This window comes from Vulpes vulpes, chromosome 10, assembly GCF_048418805.1.
Source record: "Vulpes vulpes isolate BD-2025 chromosome 10, VulVul3, whole genome shotgun sequence".
NCBI lineage: Eukaryota > Metazoa > Chordata > Mammalia > Carnivora > Canidae > Vulpes > Vulpes vulpes.
In genome coordinates, this window is record NC_132789.1 from 72,738,635 (window position 1) to 72,751,018 (window position 12,384).

A 12,384-nucleotide genomic window follows, 5' to 3' on the forward strand; every position below is an offset into this window, starting at 1 on the left:
TTTGTTGAAAAAATTTATACTGCCTATAACACAGAGACAAAAAAATCTAAAAGAGTCTATGATAATCATCTCTGGATGGCAGAAGATAAAGAAGGACTTTGTTTTATAATGCTTGTATTTTTTTAATACACACAAAAGATCCCTTCAAAGAAAAAAAGTGGCCTTTAAGAAAAATAAATCCTCAAATATACTCAAACAAGTGAGATCAGTTTAATTTTCAGGACATGAGGAGAGGAAGAGCTTCGTGGAAGGCTGAGTGGTTGGGCATGGCTCTAAAGAGGACTACAGGCTCCATCAGCACAAAGACCACCTTGATGTTTGCCAGTCTATACAGGTGTCCAGCTCATGGTCAGCCCATATAAATAGAGATTAATGAAAGAGACAAGTTGGCCTTGAGGGCAGGTGTCAGGAGAGAATAAGAAAACTACTACAGCTAGAACAAAGGAAAACAAGGTTTGGGAAAATCTGGGTTATAACCTATAACCTTTATATTGTAAATAATAAGGGTTTTCTTCCTCCCTAAATTAAGACTTTATTTTTTTAGAGCAATTTTATGTTCATAGCAGAACTGACAGGAAGGCATAGAGATTTCCCATAAACCCCCTACCCTAGATGTGCACAGCCTAACTCACTATCAATATCCCCCACCAGAGTGCTAGGTTTGTTAGAATGGATGGAACCTACACTGACACATCACAACCCCGTGAAACCCCAGAGTTTACATTAGAGTTTACTCTCAGTGTCGTACATTCTATGGGTTTGGACAAATGACCAGTATATTACATTACGATAGGATAAGTCAGTTTTCATATATATACATATGCCTCTGTTCCCAGTTGCCAGCACAGAGCTCCTAAAACCCTTGTAATTTTTTAAGTGATAAGGGCATTAGGGAGCATCTTTTGTTCTAATGTTTGGCCTTTGACCCTAATTCTGACAGAACTCCTAAATCTCTTGGAACTTTTTAGGTGATAGGTATGCCTTTTGTTCTAATGTGGTGACTCTGGGTGGGTTCCTGAATAGCTCCTAGATAAGGGCTGGTTCCCAGAAAGATCAAGCCATGATTATAAACTTTGGAATTTTTAGTCTCCATTCTCCATCCTACAGGAAAGGGAGAGAGGGCTAAAGAAGAGTTAATAATGGATCATGACCACATGATGAAGCATCCATAAAAGTCTCCAAGTACAGGGTTTAGAGCTTCTAGTCACTGAGCACTTGGAGGTGCTGGGAGAGTGTGCCTGGAGATGGCATGGAAACTCCAAGATCCTTTCCACATAGCTTGCTCTATGCTTCTCTTCCATCTAGATTTTCACCTGTATCTTTCATCCTATCTTTTTGTGATAAATGAGCAAATGAAAATAAGTGGTTGATCAGAAATACAGGTGAGAGCTTGGGACTTGCGAATGGCATGTGAAGTTTGCAGAGGGACAGTCTTATGGGACTGAGCCCTTACTCTGTAGAATTGGACACTATTGCCAGGTAGATAATGTCAGAATTGAATCAACGTATAGGACACTTAGCTCGTGTCAAAGAGAACTGCCTGGTTTAGGACAAAACCACACATCTGGTGCCAGTATTGTGAGTGTGATGGTGGCATGTGAATAAAGGGGAGACACAGGAGGAGTGTGTTTTTCTTTTTGGTGTCCCTGAAAAGAGATTGTGATAATGTGCCAGGCTACCTGGAGGTGGTGGCAGTGATAAGAGGTAGCACGACCAGAAGGAAGATACTGCCACAATTTGGCATGAGTTTAGAAAGGCCTGGTCTAGAACATAACAAGGGAAATGGAAAGAGCAGGAAGCAGAGGCAGAGGAAAACTGATCGGCAGATACTACAACAGAGGAAAAAAGGAGAAAAGGGAAGCATTTCAGAGTCCTTCCCACAATTTTGTGCTTGGATAACTGGAAGATTATTTTTAACTCTCAACAATTTATTGGCCCATTCAGCCATCAAACATTCAGGGGATTCTCAACCTTATGAAAAGGAACATTTAATTCCCTAAGCCTTTCAGCTCTTTAACAGTCCCTGTTATGTACCAGAATCTAGGCCAGACCCAGGGTAAGGATAATAAAGACGGTCTCAACACTGAAGAGATGAAGATAAAAATAAGTAGATAAAGAATTAATGCTGTTCCTACAATGGCACCTGTTTCCTTCCTTCACTTCCTCACTGTGGCCTCAAGACTCTCATGCTCCTAACTCGAAATAGGTTGTGGGCCCCATGCAGATTTCAAGATCTGGCTAGATCCATTTGCCTTGAGTGCCTAATATAAAGGTAAAATTTACAAGTTTTTCTACTTAAATTAAGGAAATCATTTACTTTATTTTACCTTTTAAAAAAAAAATCTAATCTTAAGCATTCATTATACAACACAGCATTTTCCTTAATCCTATTTTGGGTTGAGCTTAAAAAAATACTCCCTGGAATTTAGTTGGAAGTGTTTTTACTGTGAAGAATGAAGACAAAGCCCAAGTAGAATATCCAGGTGAAATCCAAATTATGTCCAGGAAGAAAATATTGCAAGACAATAGGATGGTTGTCGACTAGTAGGGGCAGGTTGCTATATCTGGGGATTTCCATTTACCTTTCCCTAAAAGGATTCCAAAAGAAACTAGCCTACCTTATCTGTACTTCATCACTACATTTTTCAATCTTTCCCTCTTAAGAAGCCAAGGTAGGCACAAATAAATCTACACTGAATCAGGCAGGGATCTTTCTCCTTGTCTGCCTGAAACTTATTAATAAATCAAAGTTGTCAAAAGTTGTCCCAAATAGTCTCATTGTTCCTCTCTGTTCCTATATATTCTGTGCACTTGAAATTACTCCAAATTCTAAAATGAAAAGTTAAAAAGAAAGAAAATGAAAAAAAAAAAAAAAAAGTATTTACCTAAGGTGATTCACAGGATTAAAACACTGAGCTTGTTTATCCAAAGATGAGGACCCAGTTAACTAACACGTTTGAACGGATGCAAACTTAAAGACTTAAAATCCAACTTTTGAAAATTTAAGTGCATAGACAAGGAGCACTTTGATAGCAACCACAGAAATAGCTTTCAAAGTAGGGAGAAATCAGAACATCATGAAAACGAGTACTGGAAAGTCAGAATTTTAAATAAAATATAAAACAAACTGTAGTATCACAACCTCCATAGGTCCTTAGGATTATATGACCATATGTACACTTCAACCAATACCATTTGTGTAGTCTTGGGAAGGTCATTTCAACCTCTCTGAACAGGTCTTCCCTTTAGAAGAAGACATCACCTCTGAAATTCTCTACCTCAATGTTGTCCTTTAGGCTAAAGATGTTTTGGTTAACAGGATGTTTTAAACTAAGCTTAAAAACAGCCAATTTATTTCCTGGATGGCTTCCAAGGTAACCAACTGACCTAGATAAGTTGGAGTGCACTAAATTATTGGTAAAAGACTCACGCCTTGACCTCACGGAGTTTATAATCAAATTAAGGAACCACTATTCAAATTAGAAAAAATTAGCAAATTCACAAGGCACTGAATACAGTAGTGCCCCCTTATTCACAGTTTCACTTTCTATGGTTTCAGTTACACAAAGTCAACTGCTTTGAGAATAGAGGCAGATTTTCCTAACATGTGATAGAAGGTCGATGGCAGCCTAAGGATACTTAGTGCCTAATGTCACTCACCTCCCTTCATATCATCACACGCATAACTATAGTACAATAAGATATTTAGAGAGAGAAAGAGAGAGCACATTCACTTAACTTTTGTCACAGTTTATGGTTGTAATGATTTTATTTGATTATTATTGCTATTAATCTCTTACTGTGACTAATTTATAAATTAAACTTTATAATAGGTACGTAGCTAGAGGAAAAGCAAGAGTATGCACAGCGTGTGGTACCATCCACGGTTTCAGGTATCTACTGGAGGTCTTGGGACATATCCCCACTGAGTAAGGAAGGAATACTGTACATATTTGCTAGGACACAGGACACTAATATTAAGGGTCAGGGAGGACTGTACTAATCAGAGATGGCCTCAAAAGCAAGGGGGGATTTAAGGTCAGGCTTAGAGGAAAGGAAGAATTTGAATCAATGGATGAAAAGGCATAGGATGAAGAATATGAGGTCTATGTTGTTTCTTTGCAAAGTTTATGTTCTTTCTTAAAATTTAGTCCTGATTTTGTGCCCTTGAACAATCCATTCATCACTATTACTCTTCAGCAAATCCACGATTACTGAGGGTCTACCATATATAAATAAATAATGGAGACTTACCAACTTAAAGAAGGGATGGCAGGCTTTAAGATTAGAGAAGAGGCAGCTCAAAACCAAAACAACCCCAAGCTTATATTATGCTGCTAGCATAAAACAAAATAAAATCTGTTCTCTTAAAAAAGAATTCTTAAAAATTGCTTTTGCTATTTCATTTCTTAGTTAAAACCAAATGCTGCATGAATCCTAAACTAAATGTATGTGTAGCTTTTTTTACTTTGATCTGTCATAGTGTGTGTGTGTGGGGGGGGGGTGGAATTTTTACATTAAAACTTGAGAGTCCTGCTCCATTCTTCTCTCATTTGAAACCACAGTAGTTCTTCTGCCACTAAAAACAGTATTTCATTCCACAGCTGTAGAAAGAGCCTAAGCCATTTGATAGCTTCATTTATGATACAGCATTGAACTTATCTAGCAAAAACACAACACATGCATCTGTACTTCCTTTTGTTCTGTGTATTCTAAATCTCTGCCAAAAGTAAAGGAAAGAAAGTACAAATGGACAGGATATCCTCAAATTATTTGGTTTGCCTTATGTCATTCCAGAAAAAATCTAGTGCCTGATTCACAGTTAGAAATTCAAAGTAAACACTTGAAACACCTAGGGTAGCCAGGTCCTGATGCTGAAGGGGGTATTCCTCAACAGCACTTTGTTTTTTAAAAGGCAACCCTGGAAGGCTTTGCCTAAAGGACTATCAGGAAATCCTGGTTTTCCAGGATTCGCCTACTCTATCCAACATAGTTCTTGGCTTACGAGAAAGGATTAAGGAAAGGAGAATGCACACCACTTTTTAAGAATACCAATAGGAACCAAGTACCTCAAAATCTATTCACATAAAATTACTGCAGATGGAATTTACAATTGTGGTGGCCTTTTTTTTTTTTTTAATTTCATGAGAGACATAGAGAGGCAGAGACACAGGCAGAGGGAGAAGTAGGCTCTTTGCGGGGAGCTCAATGCAGAACTCGATCTCAGTATCCTGGGATCACAACCTGAGCTGAAGGTAGATGCTCAACCACTGAGCCACCCAGGTGCCCCTAGTTGTGGTGGCATTTTGATATTCTTATCCATTTTGACACAATTCTTAATGTACATGACATAGGTATATTAATTCGCTGTATATCCACTGTATTTCAGCAAATACTCCAGAGGACCTAGTAGCACGTATCAGATACTAGACTTGGTGTGAGACTATACCAGCTTTTCTGTGATGACAAACTACTTATCTTTATAGGCCTGTGATTACATCTATGTAAATAATATTCTGATATATGCACAGCTATCGTGAAGACTTGGGAGAGCCAATGAATATACAGCCCTGAGAGCAGTATGTGCCTTCACTCAAATCATAGGCTCCACCCTTCTTCTTTTTGTTTTTTTTACTATTATAGTATCCTGTAATGCTGTAATCTTGAAGTTTACAGTCTAGTAGAAGATACAGGCAATGAACATGATAACAACATAATAATAATGATGATGATAAGGGTATTACTACTATTAATAGCAGCTGATATTAATTTAGAACTTACTATGACCAAAGCCCTTATACCATCTGAGGTAAGTGAGGGCAAGAGTAGTTGCTATACAGATATGTAGGAGTGACTCCCTTAAACTCATTCTTGAGTGGTTGGGAAAGGACATTCTTGGGATTAATAATATTAATCAGGTAAAACAGTGCAGGGATGTGGGGTTGGGATGGTATGATGTACATGTATGAATGCCCAGAGCAGAGAATGCACGTGGGGATGATCAAAGAACAAGAGAAGTTCAGTTCTGGCGATATATTATGTGAGGTTATAATCAATAAATCTATAAATCAGGTAAAGGGGTTACTGGAGTGTTAGAAAGAAAGCTGTTCTTAGAAGAGGGAGAGTTTCGTAAAAGCAGCATTGGTTGGTTGGCAAACCGCCAAAGCCCACCTGTCAGCAGCAGCCGGTACTGGGGGATCCTCTGAACTGGCTTTAGCAGGTAGTGCTTGAGGGCCAGATTAGCACAGCGTGGGCTCATCTGAAACGAAATGGTATCCAAAATAAACACAAGCCTTCACTTTAAGAAGCAAAAGATCCAGATTCAAGCGCCCAGGAAGCCAAACTTTAGAAAGCCAACAACTCTGGAAGGAGACTCATGGAGAATCTCTCTTTATTTAAGGCACAGCTTCTACGTTGAGAGTGAAACCACAGCCAACTCACCACTTAGCCCACCCTCTCCCACAGGTAGGTCTCTAAAGTCATGGGCTCACTGGAAAAATTTGTTCACAACCCTCTCACAGACAAGGGTGGCTGCAGCCTGTGCTCTAGGTCAATTAGAGCCCACCATACCCAGCAGCTGCCACTTAGGAAAGTATCTGCCAATGTATTCGCAAGGTCAAACAAACCCTAAAGAACTGCATGGCCCTAAAGATAAGGTAGAAGAAATAAAGCTACTGGGAACTAGATTCAAATAATAAGCAGGGCCTAAGGTCAGTATACTCACGATAACTGGGGAGCACTGCAGAAATTAAAGATAACCCGAAAAGCAGTCTTGCTAAGCATACCTTTTCTTTTCTTTTCTTAAAAGATTTTATTTATTCATTCCTGAGGGACACAGAGAGAGAGGCAGAGACACAGGCAGAGGGAGAAGCAAACTCCCTGCAAGGGAGCCTGACGTGGGACTCGATCCCGGGACCCCAGGATCACGCCCAGGGCTGAAGGCAGGTGCCAAACCGCTGAGCCACCAGGGATCCCCAAGCATACCTTTTCTAATAAGCCTGATGGACGTCTTTCTCAGATGAATGGCTATAAAAGACAACTTCCAAATCAGTGTATATATAAATGTTTGACTCCAGAGCCACTCTGACTTGACCAAATAAGGCATTTGATTCTGCCTTTAAAGCTCTTTTCCTTAGTATGTACAACAGACACTTCTAACCAATCTTGGGCCTTGCAGCCATTCTCCAAAACAGGGAATTTACTGTGAGATGGCATCAAATGGCTGAGTGAAAATATCCCTGCATCCTAAGATGTCCTGCACTTCTTCCACAGCTCAGGTGGGTGGGGAAGGGTTTCTTTAGATTTGCTCCGATCATTTCATCTCTTTCTAAATATGCACCTCTAGGGTCTGGTACACAGAATAATTTTTAAAATTATAATGATACTGCATTTAAGAAAGCATCTACCATGCAAGCATCATTAACCAAGACAGCTAATTTTCCTGTCTTATTTCTTTTTTTTTTGCTGCCAAGGCAACAAAACAATTCACTGGACACTGATGAAAACCTGGGTCAATTATCAGTTGCCATAGCTATTTAAATCACATTTCCTTTCTTAACATCATGAAGACATCAGAGGAGAGGAAAAGAAAAAAAAAGGAAAAAAGACAACAAATTATTTCAAGTTTAATTATGTGTTTCATTTACAAATAAGAAATCAGAAATATTACTTGCACAACTTTTCTAAATTTGCATGACTAGAACTCACTGATGTTTTTTAGTTTCAAAAAAGAGAAATATATATTAAAACACATAATAATTCACATTTTATCCAAGATTGGGGGAAGGCCTTAAATAAAATTTTAGTTAAAGCTAATTTTCAAGAGATGTATTATATCATTTATCTCTAATCAAATCCGGCTGTACTCTCCTAGCTTGAGTCAAAACACAGTGCTTTGGTTATAAACATGTCATTAATTTTTCTTAACTTTGACACTGAACCTGTGTTATTTATCTAAAGAGAAACAAATTATATTTCCCATCCTTCACTGCAGATCAGTTGTTAGAACAATAAAAGGAAAAAATGAGTTAAAAATAAGAAATGTTCCTAGAGTAGTCAAATTCAGAGACAGAAGGTAGAATGATGGTCACCATGCTAGGAAGGGGAGACTAGGGAATTGTTTTAGGCATAGTTTCAGTGTTGCAATGTAAGATAAAAAGAGTACTAGAGATTGGTTGCAAACAATGTGAATGTACTTAATGCTATGCACTATACACTTAAAAACGGCTAAGATGATTAAGTTTTATTTTATGTGTACTTCCCAACAACAACAACAACAACAACAACAAAAAAGGAGACCCATCAAAATATTCTAGCATGCAATAAGAGATTTTCTAAATTAAATCTTGTACAGTGGGCAGCCCGGGTGGCTCATCGGTTTAGCGCCACCTTCAGTTTCGGGACTGATCCTGCAGACCCGGGATGGAGTCCCATATCAGGTTCCCTGCCCGGAGCCTGCTTCTTCCTTTGCCTGTGTCTCTGCCTCTCTCTCTCTGTCTGTGTCTCTCATGAATAAATAAATAAAATCTTTAAAAAATAAAAAATAAATCTTGTACACATGTTCTCACCTTTTAATTTGTTCAATCCCCTCTTTGACTTTGAAGGGTTTATATTTTAATACCTTTTGTTTTCAATGACTGCAAATTATTAGAGCTTTAAAAACAACAAAAAATGTAAAAGGGGTTCAATATTATATGGTAGCAAAATACCTCAAAATCTCTAACAACAGCAGCAAAAGCTGGGTTCTTCTTGCACTGCTCATCCAGCAAAGCTATATTTTTATCAAATTCTTTGATGTATGTGGAATACATTTTTAGATATGGTCCCTTCTTTACAAAGATATCAGCAATTCTATGTTGTTCAGTCCTAAGATAGAGAAGAGATAGACAAAAACATAAAGAGTCATTAATGTATCTAAAACATCCAACGAAGACCAGAGTCCCAAGTCTAAGCCATTAGCTCTTCCTCTTTTCTCTTCTTGTATGACATCTCCTATCCCCAAATGCCTACTTTTCACTATTCCCATGGTCACCATCACATCTTGCCTAGATTTTCCCAGCCCTCTGACTTTCCCTGCTTCTACTGTCTCATCCTTCTGCACAGCCTTGGAGTCTAAAAACATGCATTACATCAATGTGACTTTCGATGGCTTCCCATGAGCAGGAAAACCAACAACCCCTTACCTTGGCTTACAAAGCCCTATTGGTCCTGCTGCTACCTACTTTTCTGACCTGTGTCACGCTTCTCTCCTTTCTCAGTACTCTCCAACCACACTAGCCTTCTTTATATTACTTTGACATAGAGTCATTCCCACTTTGCAAACTTTTACTAACAGCTCTGCATGCCTGGAAATATGGAACCCTGGCCAGCTTCTCCTTTACGTTCAGATGTCACTTTAAAGTGCTTCGCCTCTTCAAAGGGCCTTCCTTAGCCACCCAATCTTCACTTGCCTGTGCATCATCTTATTTTACATCTTTCCAGATCAGAAATTGCTTTCATCTAATGCTTCTTGTCTATTTTTCTGGTTCTCCCCTCACTAAAATGAGAGCAAGAGCCTTATCTGTTTTGTGCAATGTGATATTCCTGCCATGCTTAGAGCCCTCACGAGTATACCATAGAAAACTCAAAACCTTGCTGAATGCAGAAGTATCTCAAAAGTTACTAAAAGCCAATGTAAAAATTAGTGTTATTTTAGAAAGCATACAAACCAAAAAGTATGCCTTAACCTGAAGGCCCCTGAGAGAAAAAGATTTTATTTAATAAGTATCTTATCCAAGGATTGGAAGAGTTTTATGTCAGTAATAAGTGCAGCTTTTCCCATAATTATCGTTTTAGCTGTCCCTTTAATCAATTTAGTCTGTTTCTTATGAATGCTTAATACTTTAATGCAAAACATCTATCAATCTAAACTCGAGAAAACTTTTAGCACAAGCAAAAAATATATTTAAGCCTCTTTTACCATCTACTTGCATAAATATGTATATCTTTTAAAGGCAATTAAAAAAACAAAGCTAATTGAGTAATTTTAAAGATAATTATTATAAGAAGAATGACAGACTGTGTATGAGAAAACTGTGTTTTGTTTTGTTTTTTAAGATTTTATTTATTTACTCAAGAGAGGCACAGAGAGAGCAGAGAGAGAGGCAGAGACATAGGCAAAGGGAGGAGAAGCAGGCTCCATACAAGGAGTCTTATGTGGGATTCAATCCCAGGACTCCGAAATCACACCCTGAGCCAAAGGCATACACTCAACCACTGAGCCACACAGGCATCCCAGGAAAACTCTTTGTAATCACATTTTATTTCTAGTATGACTTTTAAAAATACCTCTTAGTCATCCTCAGTCCTTAACTCTGTGTTATTTTACACTTAGGCTGCATCTAAGAATTAATCACTTATCTAACACATTTTCCCAGCATGCAGAGAGGCATGATATTTCCAAATCAGGCAAGAGGTATTTTTCTGGAAAAGAAAACTTACAAGGAAATTTTGATCATGAAAGTATGTGATGCTATTTTGTAATTCTAACCATTTGGGGTTCCCCAGGGACAATAAATCTGATCCCCCTAGAACGAATTTCCTACATGTTTCCAAAAATGTTACTGAAGTTTCTGCTTACTTTCTACAACCCACTGAAGTAGTTAACCTTTTTGGTATTCTTTTCCAGTTTGGAAATCTATAGCCTACAATGGTATCATACACATGTAAATTTTCTAAACCAAACAAACCCATTATATCTCAGAGAATGGCCTGTTTTCTAAAATATAAAGAAAGATTCATGAAACTTCCGAAAAGATAATAAAGCATTTAAAGACATTTTGATGTGAATATGTCAAGTAAACTCCTTCAATCTCAAAAAGTTAAATTGGCTGAATATGAACCCTTTTGCTTTTGGGCAATATTACCAAAGAATTTAAACAAGTCTAAAATTGAGCTCAGTGCATCAAGGTTGTGAATTTCGGCCATCTAAAATGACCAATCTTGGGGCACCTGGGTGGCTCAGAAAGTGTCTGCCTTTGGCTCAGGTCATGATCTTGAGGTCTTGGGATGGCCTGTTGGGCTCCCTGATCTGCAGGGAGTCTGCTTCTCCCTTTGCACACCTTTCCCCCATCCTGCTCATATGCGAGCTCTCTCTCTTTTTCTCTCTCACACACACTTGCCCTCTCTCAAATAAATAAAAGCTTTAAGAAAATAAAATAAAAATAAAATGACCAATCTACAGGTAACTGCCAAGAAGATTCAATCCATTGAAACAACTCAATGTAAGGAACACCACCTCTCTGTCACAAGCAGGGCCCCTATAGCTTCATCTGAAATTGGACTTTGGGAAAGCCGCTCAGTCCATTTTTACCAGTTTGACATCCTTTCCTCCAGTTCCTTCAGGAGATCCCGGTTAAGCTCATACAGCTGAGGCAAGTAGTACAGGATCTGATTTAGGATCCGGTCCTCAATAACTGGTTTCCCAAGTTGCCTGGAAGCATGAGCCACTGCGTCTCGGAAATCCTATTACAGTTCAGAGAAGGAAAAATAACATACATAGACATATATTTTGATATAAAGCTTTCCCCCCTAGTGATTCTCTCCTCTAAAACAATATAAATCACAAACTGTACTTTCTATGTAGAATTACAAATTCAAAGTGCCCACTTCCTTCTATCCTACTTAGTTGGACAGAAAAAAATCCAACACAACCAAGTACCTATGGTAGAAATTTGGTTTTAAAACAGTCTGTATGACATTTCTCTTAAATCTTTTGGTTTGATCTCCAAACTTAGTAATTATATTAAAGGGTATCTGGAAATTATACTGCAACTCTAAGTAGCCTTTAAACTTATTCCAATAATGCTATACGAACAAAAATCATTTATTTTAGAAGTCCCTAAGAGATCTCAATTTTTTTCTGGAAAGTCCCTTTGCTCACTTTCAGTAATGATTTCCCAACAACAAGAGCATTCTAGGTAAGGCATGTGGAGGAGACTGGCACATTCTTGATGATCAGAGAATACTGGATCCAGTATTATTGTGCTTCCTTGGGCTAGCCTCATTTTCCTCATCTGTTAAGTGGATTATGAGACGTTCATATTCCACATCATCAGATAACACACTTAAAGCGTTTGACAATGTGTCTGGCACACAGAATCCATCAAATATTTTCACTGGGGACCTTAAAACTCCCTCTCCAAGTGACCTCTCAATAAATTCACTGGGATTTATACTTTACACAAAATAAAAATTTTTTTCCATCAACTTTTCCCTAGAAAATGATTTATATACCATGTTTTACGACAAGTCCACACCATCCCACCCTGTCACCCCAGAGGATTTGGAAAGGATGGTGGTGTCTGAGATCCTGTTTGTCTGGTTTCACCCTATCTTGAGGCCACC

At 38.3% G+C, this 12,384-nt stretch overlaps 1 protein-coding gene across 2 annotated transcripts in view; it reads right to left on the bottom strand.

Moving 5' to 3' along the window:
* Nucleotides 1-12,384, bottom strand: part of FGD6 (FYVE, RhoGEF and PH domain containing 6) — a 113,204-nt gene that overhangs the window by 38,597 nt on the left and 62,223 nt on the right. For both annotated transcript variants that reach the window (XM_026013002.2, XM_026013001.2), the window contains exons 6-8: nucleotides 11,351-11,502; nucleotides 8,709-8,865; nucleotides 6,172-6,259 (exon numbers count right to left, since the gene is read on the bottom strand). In XM_026013002.2, the coding sequence (XP_025868787.1) occupies nucleotides 6,172-6,259; nucleotides 8,709-8,865; nucleotides 11,351-11,502 (397 nt within the window). The remainder of the gene's footprint in view (nucleotides 1-6,171; nucleotides 6,260-8,708; nucleotides 8,866-11,350; nucleotides 11,503-12,384) is intronic.